We start from the raw sequence: 21,104 nt of genomic DNA on the forward strand, positions 1-21,104 counted from the left end.
ACCACAGTTGTTTTCCGTGGTCTTCCGGGTCTTTTGGTGTTGCTGAGCTCTCCGATGCGTTCTTTCTTTTTTAGAATGTTCCAAACAGTTGATTTGGCCACACCTAATGTTTTTGCTATCTCTCTGATGGGTTTGTTTTGAGTTTTCAGCCTAATGATGGCTTGCTTCACTGATAGTGACAGCTCTTTGGATCTCATATTGAGAGTCGACAGCAACTGATTCCAAATGCAAATATCACACCTAGAATCAACTCCAGACCTTTTACCTGCTTAATTGCTAATGAAATAACGAGGGAATAGCCCACACCTGTCCATGAAATAGCTTTTGAGTTGATAGTCCCATTACTTTTGACCCCTTAAAAAGTGGGAGGCACATATAGAAACCGTTGTCATTCCTACACCGTTCACCTGATTTGGATGTAATTACCCTCAAACTAAATCTGAAAGTCTGCAGTTAAAGCACATCTTGTTTGTTTCATTTCAAAGCCATTGTGGTGGTGAATAGAGGCCAAAATCTGAAAATTCTGTCAATGTCCCAATATTTATGTACCTGACTGTATATTTTTAAAGGGTATATAAACTATTCCGCGTACCTTATGTGGGTGCTATAGTACATCAGGACCTATATGTGGGAAGCTATATTATGCGGGTAGCTATATTATATCGAGGTGCTATAATGTGTGGAGTGTTTTTAACAGGTGGGGATGCTATAATATGTGGGTTGCTAAATTTTGTGGGGGTGCTATATTATGTGGGGGTTATAGGGTGTGTGGAGCTATATTACGTTGGGAGCTGTACAATGTGGAAGCTATACTATGTAGGGAGTTATACTATGTAGGGGGCTACCCTATGTAGGGAGCTATACTATGTAGGGAGCTATACCATGTGGGGGACTATACTATGTGGAGAGCTATACTATGTAGGGGCTATACCATGTGGGGGACTATACTATGTAAGAGGCTATACTATGTAGGAGGCTATACCATGTGGGGGTCTATACTATGTAGGAGGCTATACTATGTAGGGAGCTATACTATGTAGGGGCTATACTATGTGGGGACTATACTATGTGGGGAGCTATACTATGTAGGGGCTATACCATGTGGGGGACTATACTATGTAGGAGGCTATACCATGTGGGGGACTATACTATGTAGGGGCTATACCATGTGGGGGACTATACTATGTAGGGTCTATACCATGTGGGGGACTATACTATGTAGAAGGCTATACCATGTTGGAGACTATACTATGTAGGAGGCTATACCATGTGGGGGACTATACTAAGTAGGGGCTATACCATGTGGGGGACTATACTATGTAGGAAGCTATACCATGTTGGGGACTATACTATGTAGGGAGCTATACTATGTAGGGGGCTATACTATGTAGGGGGGTTATACTATGTGAGGAGCTATACTATGTAGGGGCTATACTATGTAGGGAGCTATACTATGTAGGGGGCTATACTATGTAGGGGGGGTTATACTATGTGGGGGCTATACTATGTAGGGGCTATACTATGTAGAGAGGTTATACTATGTGGGGAGCTATACTATGTAGAGAGCTATACTATGTGGCAGTAATACCCCCATAGGGACACCAGCCTGTAGTCACCACTCTCCCCCCTGTGTGGTAATAGGCAGCACTAATAGTAACACTGTATAATAATGCCTCAGTGACATACAGGACATCATGTGTCTATGGATGAACTCAGCCCTCACTGCTTCCTCTCACACGGATTAGGATACACACAGGACTTTCGGTCTGTGCGTTCCACCTGACTTCCGCTATGTGCGTTCCACTCGACTTCCGGTCTTTGAGGTCAACGCAACTTCCGGGCTGTACAGCGCATCTGATCTCCATCCTCACCTGAAACGGATTTCATCTATTAACATCCGGGTTAGAGCTGAGCAGAAAGGAGACATCGCTGTGATGGGAGTCGGTAATGATCTGTATTATTATGCTGGAGGAGGAGAGCCTGTGGTGTGCTGTTATTATTATTATACAGGAGGAGCAGCCTGTGGTGTGCTGTTATTATTATTATACAGGAGGAGCAGCCTGTGGTGTCCTGTTATTATTATACAGGGGGAGCAGCCTGTGGTGTCCTGTTATTATTATTATACAGGGGAGCAGCCTGTGGTGTGCTGTTATTATTATTATACAGGGGAGCAGCCTGTGGGGTCCTGTTATTATTATTATACAGGAGGAGCTGCCTGTGGTGTCCTGTTGTTATTATTATTATACAGGGGAGCAGCCTGTGGTGTCCTGTTATTATTATTATACAGGGAAGCAGCCTCTGGTGTCCTGTTATTATTATTATTATTATTATTATTATTATTATTATACAGTGGGAGCAGGCCCTAATGACACATTACTATAATGCAGGGGATCAGCCTGTGGTGTCACGTTGCATAATGCAGGTGGGAAGCCTATGGTGTCAATTTACTATAATGAAGGGTGAGTAACCTGTGGTGTCACGTTACTATAATGCAGGGGAAGCAGCCTTTGGCATAACGTTGCTGTATTGCGGGGGGTGCTGACCCTGGTGTCACAATACAGTAATGCAGGGTTAGCAGACCCTGGTGTCACAATACAATAATGCTGGTGGAGCATACTATGGTGTCTTGTGGCAGACTCTAGTAGCAGTAAGGGCATAGATACACACTGTACAACCTTTGCAATGTAGTGGAAGCTGCAGATATGTTTCTTAGGATAAATATGGTGAGATTTGGGATGTACGTGCGCTCCTTGGTGGTGTGTGTGTATGGTTGATGGGGAGGAGGGGGAAAGATGGGGAAGGGTGGGGGGGCAGGTGGGTGTTTGTTATTGTGGGTGTGGTGTGAAAGAAGGAAACACTGGAGGCTGGGTGGATGGTGAAAGAGGCAAATACGTTTATTGGTATTTGTGTGTTGGCACGTGGAGGGGTGGAAGTTCTTCCAGGTTGGAGACACAATGCTCCTGGGAGGTGCTTGCTCCTTTGATTTGTTCGTGCTGGCATAAGATTGCCCAGTAGGTGGTGGTGGGGATGACAGGCTATATCCGCAGTGTGGGGAGTAGGGTTAACCCTTTCAGGGGTCTCCTTGGCATGCGGTCCTAACTACTGCATTCTCCCCTGCTGGGCCTATGGTCGACAGACTTCTTGACTGGGATAACCTGTGTTCGGGGGTGCTCCCACTTTGCGGCGTCCCGCACTGGTGAGGAGAATGGGTGCTAACCTACCGGTAGGTGCCCAGGTCCGTGGTGTGGGATCGGCTCTCAAGTCCATTACGTTGCCGCGGTGGGTGCTGTGCACTGATGTGATGGCTCACGTCCGTGGATGCAGTACAGTGGCTGTCCTGTGCTGCGCGCGGTTGTGCTGTGAGCGCGGGCGTCGCTGTCGGCGTGAGATCCTGCGTCCCTGAGCCTTCTGTAAGTGGCCGGCCAGTCGTTGCTGGGACTCTACCCACCAGGCCTGGTGGGGAGTGTGCACGCGGTGGGAGGTGAGACCGCGTGTAGTAGCACAGCTGGTGGAGACTGTAGCCGGTGCGGGGGTAGGAGCAGCGTCCGGTGTGTTCGGACGTGGAGTAGGTGTTAATGTGAATGGATTCACGATACAGGAATTCAAAGAGTACACGGTGTGGTAGTTGTCTGGGGGTCCCCAATGCGTTTCGGCCTTTGGACACACAGACACGCCATGGAACTCCGACACCAAACAATGCCAACATTCCACCAAGACACATACTAGATTGCCACTAGACACACACCGATACTATAGGGCTGACACAGAACACGCAGAGTTAATATCACGCCCCACCACACAACGGGCGATGAGATACACAAACACCCAACACTGCACCCCAATAACAGATCCAGATGCGACACACTGCCACATGTGGGACTCACCACCAACCTACCCACGAGTCGCCCACACGCACCTGCCACCTTGAAACACACACCCCCTCTAAAGTTAACACAATCCCTAGCATACACCCAACAGCACACTGCGGTATCGATCACCCTTACCAAATTCACCACGCCCCCGCCCACCCATGTCTGTTTAGTCCCTACACAACCTATAGCCAACATTTCCAGCAACCTCCGTATATCCCGCATACCGTGATTCACAAGTTATACCACCCTAAGACACACATACTTTAACCCACCGCCCATCAATAGCCTCCACAATAAGGAGCCCGCACATATAAACCGATCAAATACCCTAACACACACACGCAACGGGTAACCATAGCAACCATAGCTCCCAACCTCTCTGACACACCCACGCATCTGCACCACCTCATTGGACCAGAACCAACGCTACCCAACCTATCAGTCAATCCCGGCACACCACTCCCACCAATTCCCTGATTGGCCAGTTGACTGCCACATTACATACCTCAACAAGGGCACCACCTTTAAAAACCTAGCCGCACACACGGCTCAGTAACTCCTTGAGAAAGGCCCAAAGGCCGAAACGCGTTGGTGACCCCCAGACAACTGCCACTTCGTGTACTCTTTGAATTCCTGAATCCACTCGCATTAACACCTCCACGTCCGAGCACCCGCTAGCTGCAGCAGCGGGAACACACCGGACACTGCTCCTACCCCCACACCATCTACAGTCTCCACCAGCTGTGCTACACACGCGGTGCCACCTCCCACCGCGTGCACACTCCCCACCAAGCCTGGTGGGTAAAGTCCCAGCAACGACTCGCCGGCCACTTACAGATGGCTCAGGGACGCAGGAGCCCACGCCGACAGCGACGCACGCGCTCACAGCACAACCGAGCGCAGCAGAGGACAGCCACCTGTACTGCATCTACGGATGTGAGCCACATCAGTGCACAGCACCCACCGCGGCAACGTACTGGACTTGAGAGAGCCGATCCCACACCACGGGCTTGGGCACCTACCGGTAGGTTAGCACCCATTCTCCTCACCAGTGTGGGACGCCGCAAAGTGGGAGCACCCCCGAACACCATACACAGGTTATCCCAGTCAAGAAGTCTGTCGACCATAGGTCCAGCAGGGGAGCATGCAGTAGTTAGGACCGCATGCCAAGGAAACCCCTGAAAGGGTTAACCCTACTCCCCACACTGCGGATATAGCCTGTCATCCCCACCACCACCTACTGGGCAATCTTATGCCAGCACGAACAAATCAAAGGAGCAAGCACCTCCCAGGAGCATTGTGTCTCCAACCTGGAACAACTTCCACCCCTCCACGTGCCAACACACAAATACCAATAAACGTATTTGCCTATTTCACCATCCACCCAGCCTCCAGTGTTTTCTTCTTTCACACTACACCCACAACACACATCCACTTATTTCCCCCACCCTCTACCCACCTTCCCCCCATCGACCATACACACCACCACGTACATCCCAAATCTCACCATATTTATCCATAAGTAGGATCTGCTACTCCTACTGTACGTTGCAGCACCACCCCCACTTGCACCCTCCCTTTTCTCCCCACCGCTTTTCCCCTTCCTTCCATCACCCCCCACGACCCCATATCCCACAGCATCACCACTACCCCGAAGCGCATCCCAAACCCATTATCACCATGTCTCTTAGGATGCACATGAATTAGGGCTGTCTCTTCCATTGTGTACGATCTATGCTAACAATGATGTGTAAGTAATTACTTACAGCATGGCCCCAGCAAGCCCTGTCCTGCTCAGATGTCATGGCTGCCTTGGCATTCTAACATGTAGAGAAGCACAAGGGCTAACATGCTGTGGCATCCAGGGTTTACTGGTACCTGTAGTTTATCTATAAGAGAACAGGCACATTAGAAACTATTTTTAATTTAGGCAACAGCTCCCCAACACAGCCTCCATTACCCAGTTATAGCTCCTTTATTTCCAGATTGAGAGGGTCTTCGTTGGTGCTAATAGCAGTCCGAATCCTCATTTGGCAAGAATTTTGCTGCCTATCATTGCTATTAGTCTGACTTTATCTGATTTATCAGAACTTGAGAAAAGCCAATTCGATTGGTTAGCTTTAACCAACCCATGTTGGAATCTACAGTCAGGGTGGCTCTTCTCACACTCTGACCAATCAGAGCAAAGCCTCTTTTTGAACAGTTGCAGATCAATGGCTCCATTAGTTGCTGCACTCATCATCCTGTTTCTTTTGTGCAGAGTGAGGATCTCTTCCTGGACATTTGTCCTGTGAGGGACCAGGGGCTTTATTAAGTCACGTGTGGATGAGACGTGTCCTGTAGAAATCACTGATGATGGACGAGGCCAGGAGTCAAACGACTGAGAGGATATTAGATCTCACCCTAGAGATCATCTACCTGCTGACTGGGGAGGTGAGAGGGTCTGGAACTATCACAGTGACATCACATATCTATAGTAATAATACAGGGACATGACTGGGGAGGTGAGGGGATCTGGGAGTGTCACAGTGACATCACTTATATCTATAGTAGTAATACAGGGACATGACTGGGGAGGTGAGGGGATCTGGGAGTGTCACAGTGACATCACTTATATCTGTAGTAATAATACAGGGACATGACTTGGGAGGTTAAGGGAACTGGGAGTATATGCAGTGATAGTGTCTCTTCCAATTCCCAGGATTACATAGTAGTGAAGAAGACATCCAGTGACTGTGAGATACACAGCAGCCGTTCCCGTGTGTCCAGAGGACTGAGCAGGATGCAGAGCCCCATCACGGTGCCTTCCTCTCACTCACTGATACATGAGAGACACAGTGGCCAGAAGATCCTGGAAATCACCAACAAGATCATTCAGCTACTGACTGGAGAGGTGACTGCTGGGAATGGGACACTATAAAGTAACACCAGGGGATGTGTCTGGGTGATGACTGCTGGGAATGGGACATTATACAGTAACACCAGGGGATGTGTCTGGGTGATGACTGGAGAGGTGACTGCTGGGAATGGGACATTATACAGTAACACCAGGGGATGTGTCTGGGTGATGACTGGAGAGGTGACTGCTGGGAATGGGACATTATACAGTAACACCAGGGGATGTGTCTGGGTGATGACTGGAGAGATGACTGCTGGGAATGGGACATTATACAGTAACACCAGGGGATGTGTCTGGGTGATGACTGGAGAGGTGACTGCTGGGAATGGGACATTATACAGTAACACCAGGGGATGTGTCTGGGTGATGGCTGGAGAGGTTACTGCTGGGAATGGGACATTATACAGTAACACCAGGGGATGTGTCTGGGTGATGACTGGAGAGATGACTGCTGGGAATGGGACATTATACAGTAACACCAGGGGATGTGTCTGGGTGATGACTGTATCTTTGTGTCTGATAGGTTCCTATAAGGTGTCAGGATGTCACAGTCTATTTCACCATGAAGGAGTGGAGGTATATAGAGGTACACAAGGGTCTGTACAAAGACGTGATGATGGAGAATCACCGGCCCCTCACATCACTGGGTAAGAGGAGACTGTCATTTATTGTACAGGGGAGAGCAGGTATGAGGCCCCCTATATACACACATCATCTGATAAACACATTTATACAATGTACTCAGTCACTGTGTGTCTCCTACAGATGGACCCAGTAACAGAAATACCCCAGAGAGATGTCCCCATCCTCTTTCACAGGATTGTACAGAGGAGAATCACAGGATCCCACAGGAGCATCAGGTAGGTGGGATTTAGGTCTCATCAAATAACAAAGTGACTATTTACTAGAGTGTCTTATACTCTGATATTCTTGTGTTTAATCTCAGTGATATCAAACATAATTAAAGTGTTGTTTTATTATTTTGTGGAATATTTAGGTTGAATATCTGGCTAATACTAAGCTAGAACTTACAGAGGGAAAAGAAGAGACGTACGTGACTGAAAATAAGGCAGAAGATAAGAAGGGAGAAGAGACGTATGTGACTGATAGTAAGGCAGATGATATAGAGGGAGAAGGAGAGACGTATGTGACTGCTAATAATGCAGAAGATATAGAAGGAGAAGAAGAGACGTATGTGACTGATGAGGCAGAAGATATAGAAGGAGAAGAAGAGACATATGTGACTGATAATAAGGCAGAAGATATAGAGGGAAAAGAAGAGACGTATGTGACTGATAGTAACGCAGAAGATACAGAGGGAGAAGAAGAGACTGATAATAATGCTGAAGCTATAGACGGAGAAGAAGAGATGTATGTGAGGGGTGATCAGCAGTGTAATGAGGAAATCCCAATAGATCTCAACACAGGTGAGTAATAAACTCTTATTACATAACAGAGTCACATATTCTCCTTGCTCAGTCACTACAGCAATAGATTTTCTCTTCCTTCCAAAATGGGGGACACTGCTTACTTTGGATGTAGATGTTGGGCACTGGAGAAAGCACATAACTAGTTACCATTTTCAACTGATGCTCCCTCCCCTATATACCCCTCCTACATCCAGTTGGATCTCAGATTTAGATTACGTGCCTTTGGAACATTCCTGTTTTTATGTTCCATGGATCTGAAGTGCTGAGGTCCCTTTGTAGGAGTTACTACAAGTGCCGGCTACAGTGGTGACAATGGTATCGCTCTCCAGTGTCCAATAAGCCACAGTTGGCTCCCTTAGTGTTGACTCCTGGAGGGGTCACCAAAGATAATATTACACTGCCCAAAGACCCTGAATATGTGTAGGAGCCTCTAGCTGCATCCCAGGAGTCCGCTACAAAAAATTAGTGCAATCACAGCTTACCTGCAGGTAGTGCTGAGCAGCTTGTGGTCAGCCCGATTACAGAAGTCTGTTCTGAGGCCCCGGTGACTGGTGGCAGGACTCTGGTGTGTGCTGCTACTGCAGCAAGCCTCTCTCTCTGAGAGCTTATGGCAGGGAAAGCCATCTCATGGATGGCAGTATTTTTCTTCTTCCTCCATAGGGGACACAGGCTTTACACTGGGTATTGGTTGGCGAGATGGAGTCTGGGTACCACATAGTTAAACATGTTGAACACAGCCCAGGCCCCCCTCCCACTTTACCCCAGCCATAGGTATTTCAGTTTTGTTTTTTTTTGGTGCCTGCAGGCAGCTTCAAGTTTCAGTGTTATTTTGTATTTTTCTTTGTATGAGTTATCAGCGGTAAGCATCCAGGAGGACTCCCGCGTTGCTGCTCCAACACCCCATCGGCGCTGGCGAGTGGGTCAGCGTCCTCGGACGGAGCTCCGGACACAGCAGTAAGCTGCAAGATGCAGCAGGGGACAGGTAATGCGGTTCCCTACTTGCAGGGAACTGTGTGATCATGGCTTCTCACCGCTGGTCTGGGAGACACCGGCGGTGCTGGCAGTAGGGACCTAGGTTCTCTCAGCTTTCCCACTAGACCACCAGGGTGCTTACATGTTGGTGGTCATTTGCCTTGTGCTACATGCCAGAAGCGGGAGGAAGGCTCTCCCCAGTGGGTCCTCCCCCGCACCTGGAAATTTCCCCTCATAAAAGGCACTCCATTTCAGGGTCACTCCTCCACCGGCGAGTGCAGGCTCCTGGTCTCCCCGTGTTCCTCGTCCTCAGCGGTCAGGTTACATTATACAGCTCCTTCCTTCCATTTTGGGGTGGTTTGTTGAGCACTTATTGCCTGTATTATTGCATTGAATGTTCTCTGCATTTGACTGTTTAATGTACTTTGTATAGTCTCAGTCTCTGAATAACCCCACTTATTTTTATTTTCTTCTTTAGGGTCCATAGGGATCCACAGGGATACCATGGGGAAATGTTGGTTGGAGTGATCCAGGCACCAAACAGTTAAGCTATCAGCTCCCAGGATGCCCTGGGTCCTCCTCCACATATACCTCCGCCACAGGCATTCAGTTTTTCACTTGGTGCGGCAGGATTCAGACGCACCTTTAGAAAAGGGGGGCTGCTCAGGCAGTCCCAAGCTTTTTATTTTATGTTTTATTTTATTTATTTTTACTTCAGTGCAGGCAGCACTAGGCGTCCTATTGGACGCCCTTGCTGCTGTTCTGTCTACCCCCCGCCAACGCCGCTACACCAGAAACTGGACTGGTGATTTTGGCTGGCACCAGCGGAGCTTGGCTAGTGGAGATGCTGGGACCCGGGACTGCAGCCAGAAGCACAGTGACGCAGGAACCACGTGGCAGTCCGTACCTCCGGCGGTTGGAGACCTGCCGGTGGTTGCTGTAGTGGGGCAACCGCTGCGTCCGCTGCCCCACTAGACCATTTCTGTACTGTCAGGTATAACTATCACTGTTTCATTTCCTCAAACCTTTACTACAGGTATGTGGGGAATATTTTTTTTTTGTGAAGGCAGTCACATTTTCACTTATATATTATGAGGCACCGGTGCTGGTTTCATGTAAAAATTGGCAGGCTTGTCCCCTCAGGATTTTATACAGGATGGTTTGTGTGCTAATTGTTATAAAGAGCCACTTCACCAGTCCAGTATACCAGCACCTGTACAGAAGCCAACTTGGGGGTCCTTCTTGTCTCAGTTATGATGCAGCTAGTGGACCATTTCGGCTGTTCCCATGCTGCCTCTCATTTGGGGGTACCCACAGCAGTTCCAGCCTGCTATGTTTCTTCTTTTTACATCCCTTCTGGATGGATGTTTATGCCCACTCAAGTCAGAGTACGGCTCAGTCATCTGCTGCATTTCAACATATGTTGCCAGCGAATAGACCAGTAACCATTAAAGCACCTAAACGGACCATATAATTTGGTCCGTCTGCCCAGAATGTAGATTCAGATGCATTATTGGAGGAATCCGATGATGTGCCGGGTCCTTCTCCAGAGTCTGTCTCAGGAGAGGAGGACCATCCTTCTACAGTGGATGTCCCTTCTTTGGTGAGGGCAGTCAAATCAATCCTAAATATAGAGGATGATGAGCCAGCTCCTAGACCTAAGGCTCCAGTGTTTAAACACCAGAAGGTGGTAAAAGCTGAGTTTCCTAAATCTAAGCAGCTCACTGAACTTATGGAAGAGGCATGGAGTAACCCGGATAAACGGTTCCATGTTACGAAAAGATTAACATTGTTGTATCCTTTTCCAGCTTGCGATTGTACGAAGTGGGAAATCCCTCCTACTGTGGATGCTCATGTGACACATTTAGTCAGGAATGCTACGTTGCTGTTAAGAACAGAGGGCCCGATTCAGACCCGCTCGCAAGCGGGTCGATGGTCGCCCAGTGCGCACGCGAGCCCCGGAGCGAGCGCAAAAAGCACTTGCCCCGTGGCTCACTACAAAAGGGGCGGTTGTCGATGTTGATCGACAGCTCGCCCCGTTTTGTAGGCGTGGCCGGGGGGTGGCTTCACAAACAGAGGCGTCCCCAAGCGAACGCCTGCCGTTTGTGGGCGGCCCCACTGACATCACCAGTGATGTCAGTGAGAGAGCTTCCGGCTCTATTAGAGCCAGAAGCTCTATGGGGCTTGTGGCCACGAGACCCTACCACAAGGGTCTCGTCGCAAGCCCGATGGTCGCGATGGTCTTGACCATCGCGACCATCATCCTGGCCGCCGCTGTGGTCACCCACAGCTATGCGAGCGGCCAGGAGGCCGCAACTAAGAAAACCAGCGCCCGCCCTGATTCAGAGCAAGCGCTCGCTTTTTGCGAGCACCTCTGAATCAGGCCCAGAGGGTTCGTCAGGCAGATTTAGGCTGTACACAGTCTTAAGAGACAATGCTCTTGGCAGACACTGCCTAAAGAGTCTAAGCATGGTGTGGCCTTTGAGCCGTGTAGCAACCTTGAGGGTCGAACTCTTGGCAAGTAGCGGCCTGTGGCCGTAAGCAAGATGCAGCCTTTGGGCTTTGTGGCAGCCTTGAGGGCTGACTAGTAGTAGCAGTGGCCGTTAACAAGATGCAGCCTTTGGGCTGTGTGACGGCCTTACGGACTGGTATATCTTGGCTTGTTGCGGCCTGTGGGCCAAGGAAAAAATGCAGCCTTTGGGCTGTGTGGCAGCCTGGGGGGCTGGTATGTCTTGGCTTGTTGCGGCCTGTGGGCCAAGGGCAGGATGCAGCCTCTCATCTGTAAAGTCTCTGATGATGATGTGCCGGATTGTGCATTTATGACGCTGAGTTGCGGCCAATGTCGCCGGGTTGACACTGGCGTTGGTACGCTGGATTGCGTACTTAGGTCGCTGAGGTGCAGCCAATGTCACCGGGCTGACACAAGCCGCTGGATTGCGCACTTAGGATGTGAGTGCACTCTGTGCCGCTGGGATGACACATGCGGCAGAGGGCAGAGAAGCACACCGTGCCGCCTAGATGACACAAGCGGCAAACAGCAGGTGTTATGGGGACCGTGCCGCCTGGATGGAACAAACGGCAGAGACTAGTTAAGGCAAACTTGAATCTGGAACTCGGCTGAACAAACAGGAGACTGGCCACAACCGGAAACACGTCAGAATGCTATCACCGGCATCGGAGCAGCGTTCACAGCAGCAGGATATGGACACAGGAGCCAATCCGGATAAGTCCCAGAATGACGAACAGGAGGTAGGCAGAGTATCAACAAACACTGTTCCAGCGTTCGCTTTGCACAATATTAGCAGTGCTGCGGCTTGTGACAGTTGCTTATTCCTTCAGCATCTTCTCTTAAAGAACCCACAGATAGAAAAATTTAAACATGTCTTAAAGCAGTATTTTCACTGGAGCTGTTACTCGACCAGCTATGGCTGGGGCTTGGGTAGCCAAGGCTGTTGAAGAATGGACAGGGGCTTTGGCAGATACTCTACCAAATGCTACCAGAGAACAGATGACCTATATCTCCCACATACGGGAAGCAATCTCCTATTTGGGAGAAGCTGCAATAGATGCTGGGCTCCTAGCTTCTAAAGCATCGGCAGCCTCAGTTGTGGCTCGTAGAGTCCTGTGGTTAAGGTCGCTACTCTGGCAGCTTCAAAATCTACAGGTCTGCCATCTACGGCTACATTAATATCTAGGAAGTCTTCCTTTCAGTCCTTTCATCCTCAGGGACGAGCAAAATGACAGTCTTCCTCCAGGCCGACTAGTTCTCACAGGACAATCAAGTAGGAAATGAAGAGGTCCTGGCCGGCCAGTCATCCAGTTTCTAAGCCGGACGACAAACCCTCTGCTTGATGGGGTGGGCCTTCTCCTGGGGGATACCAGGCTGGGGGGCCGACTTCTTTAATTTGCGGACTACTGGCATCAAACAACAGACGCCTGGGTCCGAAAAGTGGTTTTTCAGGGGTATGCCCTTTCCGGAGGTTTTCGTTTGCAGAACTCCCTCATCAGATTCTATCAAGGCTTTGGCCCTCCAGGAGGCGATTTACTCCCTGCTGCAGGAAAGAGTGACAATCCCGGTTCCTGTGGGTCAACAAGGAGGAAGGGGTTATTATTCCAATCTATCTTTGGTTCAGAAACCAAATGGGTCTCATCGCCATATACTAAATCTGAAAACCCTCAACTTTATCCGTGTACCCAAGTTCCGTATGGAGACTCTTCGGTCAATTGTTTTCGAAATGAAACCAGGGAATTTTATGGCTTCCCTGGACATTCAGGATGCGTATCTGCATGTGCCGCCTATTCCATCCTACCAACAATTTCTATGATTTACTGTCCTGCAACAATATTACCAATTTCAGACACTGCCCTTTTGTTCTATCAACGGCCCCTCGGGTATCCACCAAAATAATGGCGGTTATGACGGCCTACCTCAGGCGTCAGGGAATCAGAATACTACCATATCTGGACGACCTTCTGATATTGGCACAGTTTCCAGCTGTTCTACAACACCATCTCCAACTCACCATTGCCTGCCTACAGATGCACGGCTGGATCATCAATTGGAAGAAACCCTCTCTTCAGCGTATGGTAAATCTGGGGGCATTTCTGGATTCTCAGACACAAAGGGTGTTTCTGCCAGAGGACAAGATTTCGGCCCTATCATGCGAGTATGCATATTGCTATTCAATCGAAGGGTATCCATTCTATCAGCGATGCAGGTCCTGGGATCAATGGTATCCACCTTCGACATGGAGGAATATGCACAGTTTCACTCCAGGCCTCTGCAGCAATTGATTCTCCTGGTGGAACGGACAGTATCATCTAATAAGATTCCCAGAGGATCCTTCTCACTATGGAGGTTTGTCTCTCTCTCTCTCTCGTGGTTGCTACAAAAGGATCATCTGGACAAAGGTCCCCCATTCTGGACTCTAGATTGGGTGCTTCTCACCACAGATGACAGTCTTCGAGGATAGGGGGCAGTGACAGGTCATCACACCTTTCAGGGAAGATGGGCAAATCAGGAAGGTCATCTACCCATAAACATTCTGGAGCTTTGAGCAGTATACAAAGCACTCATCATGGCACAGGACCTGCTTTAGGGCAGGCCGGTCCAAATCCAGTCCGACAACGTGACCACGGTAGCCTATCTCAATCTTGAGGAAGTCATGCAGCCATGAAGTGACAAACATTCTGATCTGGGCAGAACGTCATCTTCTGGCTATCTCGGCTATACTCATTCTGGGAGTCCTCAATTGGGAAGCGGACTTCCTAAGTCATCAGGACATACACGCTAGAGAGTGGGCTCTCCATTGGGGGTTTTTCAACTCTGATGAACAAATGGGGCCTACCGGACATAGGGGCTGATTCAGACCCGCTCGCAAGCGCTATGCGCTTGCAAGCGGGTCAATGTTTACCCCTTGCGCATGCGCTGCCTCCGGTGTGCGCATGCGCGAGACCCGGCCAGCAACGGGCGCTCCGTTGCTACGGGTCTCGCACCAAAACAGGGTGGCTGTCGATTGTGATTGACAGCTTGCCCCATTTTGGAGGTGGGCAGGGGGGGTGGCTGGACAAACGGAGACGTTCCTGAGGGAACACCTTCCGTTTGTGGGCGGCCCTACTGACATCACTAGTGATGTCAGTAGGTGGACTTCCTGCTCTATTAAAGCAGGAAGTCCACTGGGGCTTGCGATGGACGAGACCCTACCACAAGGGTCTCGTCGCAAGCCTGATGGTCGCGACCATTGCGAACATCACCTGGCCGCTCGCAAAAGCTGTGGGTGGTCACCCACGGCTTAGCAAGCGGCCAGGAGGCCGGCACAAAAAACAAAAATGCCGCCCTGATTCAGAGCGAGCGCTCTGAAAGGGCGTCCGGCTCTGAATAAGGGCCATAGACCACATGGCATCACGTCACAACCACAAAGTCCCCAGGTACGAGTCTAGGACCAGAGACCCCCCAGCCGCCTTCATGGATGCACTGGAAGTAAAATGGGACTTCAAGCTGGCGTATCTCGACCGATTTCCCTCCTCCCAAGGGTCCTCAGGGAATTCAAGCAGGAAGGTGGAAGAGTAATACTAATAGCTCCTGCTTGGCCCAGACGTCATTGGTTCACCAACATACGGAATCTGTCCATAGACAGTCCATTTCCTCTTCCTCTATGGCCAGATCTGTTATTACAGGGTCCCTGTCTGCATCCTGACTTACCTTGTCTGTCTTTGACGGCGTGGCTCTTGAGTCTTCCATCTTAAGAGCCAAAGGTTTCTCCAGCTCTGTGATTCAGACGATGCTTAGGGCATGAAGTCTCCCTCTGCCCGCTTCTATTACAGAGTTTGGCATCCTTTTGGTCAGTGGTGTTCCCACAGAAAGTATGACCCTAAGGTTTTTAAGGTTTCCCGGGTACTTGCTTTTCTCCAGGCTGGTTTAGACCTTGGTCTCTGCCTGGCCACCCTGAGAGTGCAGGTTTCTGCACTGTCGGTTTGGTTCCAGAAAAGGATTGCTTCATTACCAGATGTTATAATTTTTTTCAGGGGGTTCAGCCACCTTTTGTCCCACCGGTAGCACCATGGGATTTGTATTTGGTTCTCAAGGTGCTACAAGCACCCCGATATTAACCTCATGACTCTGTAGATTTGAAATGATTCACAGCGAAGACATCTTTTCTCCTTGCAATCTCTTCTGCATGCAGAGTCTCTGATTTGGCAGCGCTCTCTTATCGCTCCCCATTTTTTATTTTTCACAGGATAGAGCTGTTCTCCATACTAGGGATGGTTACCTTCCTAAGGTAGTGTCCCGTTTTCATGTGAATAAAGAGATTGTGGTTCCAGCTTTTAAATCTTCAGACCTTTCTGTAGGTGAAGCCTCCCTGGATGTGGTTCGTGCTCTACGTATCTATGTGGCGTGTACAAACTCTGTTAGAAGATCAGATGCTCTTTTTGTGCTATATGGGTTTTACAAACAAGGTTGGCCAGCTAACAAACTCTGGCTCGATGGTTACGTATGACTATCTCTTAGGTTTACACACAGGCTGATCTCCCTGTCCCAAACACGGCAACAGCACATTCTGCCCAGTCTGTGGGACCATTGTGGGCATTTAGTCGTGGTGTCTCTGCTGAACAATTGTGCAAGGCAACCACGTGGTCTTCTGTCCACACTTTTCTTAGGTTCTACGCCTTTGATACTTTTTCCTCTCAGGATGTTTCCTTTGGGACAACTAGCTCTTCTTTCTGCTCTGGAGCGTTCCCTCTCTTAGAGGAACAGCTTTAGGACATCCTCATGGTATCCCTGTGGATTCCTATGGACCCTGAAGAAGAAAATAATAGTTATGGTAGACTTACCTTTGATAACTCTTTTTCTTCGAGGTCCATAGAGTCCACAGGGAACCCACCCTGACGCACCTGGCTGAATTAGGTAAAATTTCTTTCGGTCACAGACTCCCTCATTTTCTGAGAGTGTTTCTGGTGTACGATTGTTCTTCCTTCTACTCTTTCCTTTTCCTGCCTTGGGCTTGTTTACAGAACTGAATGGCTGTGGCTGGGGGCGGGGTATATGTGGAGGAGGACGTGAGGCATCCTGGGAGCTGAAAGCTTAACTGTTTGGTGCCTGGATCACTCCAACCACATTATCCCCATGGTATCCCTGTGAACTCTATGGACCTCAAAGAAAAAGAGTTTTCAAAGGAAAGTCTGCAATAACTTTTTTTTTTTTAGGTATCATGAAACCGTAGGGGATTTGTATCATTTAACTTGCCTGTCGCTGCTCCCAAATGGCCGCAGCCTGTCATCCAGGGCACTGTGAGTGATCTCGCAGAACGAGATCTGCACAGTCGCAGGGTAGGGTATGGGATGCCGGCACTTGGCATCCCGGTGGTCAGTATCCTGATGCCAGCATCCCAACAGGGTTAGGATACGACACCTGTCGGTAGGTATTTTAAAACTCCCTCCATTCCTAACCCTCCCTCTCTGGTGCCTAAACCTAACCACCCCCCCTACTGCCTAAACCTAAACTCCCCCTCCCCACACCTTAACCCTAGTGCCTAACCCGCCCCCTAGTGCTTAACCCAGTGTTTTTTCAACCACTGTGCCGTGGCACACTAGTGTGCCGCGAGTGGTTGTCAAGTGTGCCTTGAGGTCAGTGCAGTCAGAGCTTACTTATCTATTACTGCTGGCCTGGGCAGTGCTGGGCTCTTCTGAGGAGGCTCAGGTGCGCCCAAGCCGTGACCTATGGAGACGCGTCAGCATAGGTCACGCACGCCACGTTGCACGCCCGTCTGCACACTGCTCTCAGCTCTGCACTGTGTGCTCAGTCATAGTTTGACTGAGCAACCTCAGCCGATGTGGGACAGGACAGGGACTACAGTGAACCTTCTCAGCTGGTTATTTTATTTTTTATGTGGGGGCCAATGTGTTTTTTTTTTTATTTTGTTTTTCTTTCTGTGGGGGCCAACCAATATATTTGTTTTCTTTCTGTGGGCAGCAATGTTTTTTATATTTTCTCTGTGGGACCCAATGTGTTTGATTTTGTTCTGTAGGGGCCATTGGGCCTGATTCAGACCCACTCGCGAGCGGCTGTCCGCTCGCAAGTGGGTCGATGTTATGGACTGAGCATGCGCACGACGGAGGGAGCTCCGTCGTGCGCATGCGCCAGACGCGACGAGCGAAGGAAAGTCCTTCGCTCGTTGTGTCCGATCAAAGGGGGCGTGCTGTCAATGTTGATTGACAGCACGCCCCCTTTGGTGGGCGTGCCAGGGGCGTGACTCCCTGACGGGGGCGTTCCCACGGGAACTCCTCCCGTCAAAAGCCGGCCCACTGACATCACTAGTGATGTCAGTGGGAGTGATTTTGGCTCTGATAGAGCCAAAATCACTCCGGAGCTTGCGGTTGAAAACCTCAACCGCAGGCTCCGGCTCGCAAATTCGATGGTCGCGATGGTCTCGACCATCGCGACCATCACAATCCACGCTCGTATAGCCTGTGGGTGGTGACCCACAGCTATACGAGCGTCCAGGAGGACGCTCCATGAAAATGGAGCCCGGCCCTCATTCAGAGCGTGCGCTCTGCTCAGAGCGTACGGCTCTGAATGAGGGCCATTGTGTTTTATTTTTTTCTGTGGAGGGCAAAGTGTGTGTGTGTGTGTGTTTGTTTGTTTTTTGAGGGGCAATGTATGTTCTTTTTCCTGTGGGGGGCCAATTTGTGTGGGTTTTTTTTCCCGTGAGGGACTGATGGATTGCCTTAGAAATTTTACAATCATGTTCGGTGTGCCACAAGTTGAATAAAATTGAAAATCACTGTCTTAACCCTACTACTTACCTTCGGGATCCCAGCACTGATATTCTTACAAGTGTCTGGATTCCGCGTCAGCATTATGAATACCAGAATCCCCGCATCCCCTGAATTAGACCCTCAGTTATACAATTATATTCAACGTTACTTGTAATAACTATGTCTACATTTTAAATTTGCTGCTTTTATTTTGATATTTCAGATAAATGGTTTTAAACTAATATAAATTGTATTTTACAAGATTGAGTTGTTAGTGTACTTCATTAGGACCTTTCTAACATCTCTTTCTTTATGCTGTATCTAATACAGGAAATGTTTTCTGTAGTAAGCTTTTATTTTTTACATAAAGTTTGTAGTTCGCAAAATAAAATTATGCATCTTGACCTCACTAATAGTATGAACATTTCCAACAGCTGGACACAAACGCAGGAAGACCTCGGAGGGAGATCTCAGTTCCGCTCCAGATTTAAAAAAAGAAGAGAACATCACACAAGATTCTCCAAGAGAAATCCCCATTACCCTAAATATACACCCAGTACCTCACAGTGCTGATATATCATCTGATCCCTATACTCAGGAGGAATGTTCTCCTGACAACTCCGTTATTGATACACATAGTACAGCTCTTGCAAGTAAAAGAACATTTCCATGTTCTGAGTGTGATAAATGTTTTACATATAAATCACTTCTTGTGACACATCAGAGAAGTCACACAGGTGAGAAGCCATTTCCATGTTCTGAGTGTGGGAAATGTTTTACACACAAAGCACATCTTGTTACACATCAGAGACTTCACACAGGTGAGAAGTTGTTTCCATGTTCTGAGTGTGGAAAATGTTTTACACATAAGTCAAAACTTATTACACATCAGAGAAGTCACACAGGTGAGAAACCATTTTCATGCTCTGAATGTGGGAAATGTTTTACACAGAAATCGCATCTTGTTACACATCAGATACTTCACACAGATGACAGACCATTTTCATGTACAGAGTGTGGGAAATGTTTTTCACAGAAATCACGGCTTAATTTACATCAGAGACGACACACAGGTGACAAACCATTTCCATGCTCTGAGTGTGGGAAATGTTTTGCACAGAAATCAGATCTCGTTACACATCAGAGAACTCACACAGGTGAGAAGCCATTTCCATGTACAGAGTGTGAGAAATGTTTTACACAGAAATCACAGCTTATTATGCATCAGAGAATACACACCAATGAGAAGCCATTTCCATGTTCTGTGTGTGACAGATGTTTTATAGATAAATCATCTCTTGTAAGACATCAGAGAAGTCACACAGGCGAGAAGCCATTTCCATGCTCTGAGTGTGGGAAATGTTTTATAGATAAATCATCTCTTGTAAGACATCAGAGAAGTCACACAAGTGAGAAGCCATTTCCATGCTCTGAGTGTGGGAAATGCTTTAAGGAGAAATCAGGGCTAGTTGAACACAATAGAAGTCACACAGGTGAGAAACCATTTCCATGTCCTGTATGTGGGAAATGTTTTAAACATAAATCTTCTCTTGTTCCACATAAGAGAACTCACACAGGTGAGAAGCCATTTCCATGCTCTGAGTGTGGGAAAAGTTTTACAAAAAAATCACGGCTTATTACGCATCAGAGATGTCACACCACTAAAAGTCCGTTTACATGTTCTGTGTGTGGGAAATGTTTTAAACTTAAATCATTCCTTGTGAGACATCAGAAACATCACACTAGTGAGAAGCTATATTGATAATCTGATAGAAGTATAAAAGCTCTAGTCACGCAGTATAATTACATGTTATAGTCTAGCATCCACAGATACACTTTGAATATATGTCACCAACATAAGACTGAAAGGGGTACCTTATTTGTTATACAAGGGGGGTTTGTTTGATTAAGAAGAGTTTGTACCTTTTGTTATTGATCCAAATTAGCTGAAACTCTTTGGCATGTATGGGTTTAAATTGCAAAAATGTCATCATATGTGACCAAGAGGACAATTATAACTTAAATATGTGATTTTCTTTTGAATATTTTGTCATATAACTGTCACCACAACTATCTGTGTGTCTGTGGTTCCCAGCAGTCTGCAGCCAGTAGCCAGCATTGTACCTGTAATATCCAATGACCGGGAGTTGATGCTATGCCAGTATCTGTATCAGCTGCCTGGAGAGATGGGAACTGGCAGAGGGATTTTATCCAGGAAGAACTTTCCCCGCCAACAGCCACAAGTGTTATCCCGCTACTTATCATACCACGTATCTGTCCAGCCTCTTAGATTGTAAGCTCAGTTATGCAGGGTCATCCTTACCCTTTGTTTCATATCATTGTATGTTATATGTGTGTATCATGGTACTGTCAGTGTACAGGGCTGAGTAATATGTTGGTGACTGATAAATAAAAGAGAATAGTAAATATATGATGGTTGTGTAAGAATTATAGCGTAACACACAGTGGGTGCTGCCATCTGGTGGATGACACAACATCCATGAGAATACATCCTCTCTATTCACTAGGAACCTGTGACATCACTGAGGTGCCTCATGTATCCCTCAGCTGTATTCTATAGACTGGCACCAAATGGCTGCCAGCGCTGTGTGTCAGTGACTGTTGTGCTATCAGTGTTGTTGGGATATACGGAACATCTTAAACGTCTGGAATATT

At 48.2% G+C, this 21,104-nt stretch overlaps 1 protein-coding gene across 1 annotated transcript; it reads left to right on the forward strand.

Annotated features, from left to right (window-relative positions):
- Positions 1–1,867: 1,867 nt before the first annotated feature.
- LOC148474904 (uncharacterized) lies at positions 1,868–20,842 on the forward strand. Its single transcript, XM_088457992.1, has 7 exons — positions 1,868–1,944; positions 6,133–6,305; positions 6,574–6,765; positions 7,295–7,418; positions 7,537–7,631; positions 7,769–8,198; positions 18,863–20,842. The coding sequence occupies exons 2-7, from the start codon at positions 6,225–6,227 to the stop codon at positions 20,188–20,190; spliced, it is 2,250 nt and encodes a 749-aa protein (XP_088314118.1). The 5' UTR covers positions 1,868–1,944; positions 6,133–6,224; the 3' UTR covers positions 20,191–20,842.
- The last annotated feature ends 262 nt before the right edge of the window (positions 20,843–21,104 follow it).

This window comes from Taudactylus pleione, unplaced genomic scaffold (assembly GCF_031769625.1).
Source record: "Taudactylus pleione unplaced genomic scaffold, aTauple2 ptg000800l, whole genome shotgun sequence".
Classification (NCBI taxonomy): domain Eukaryota; kingdom Metazoa; phylum Chordata; class Amphibia; order Anura; family Myobatrachidae; genus Taudactylus; species Taudactylus pleione.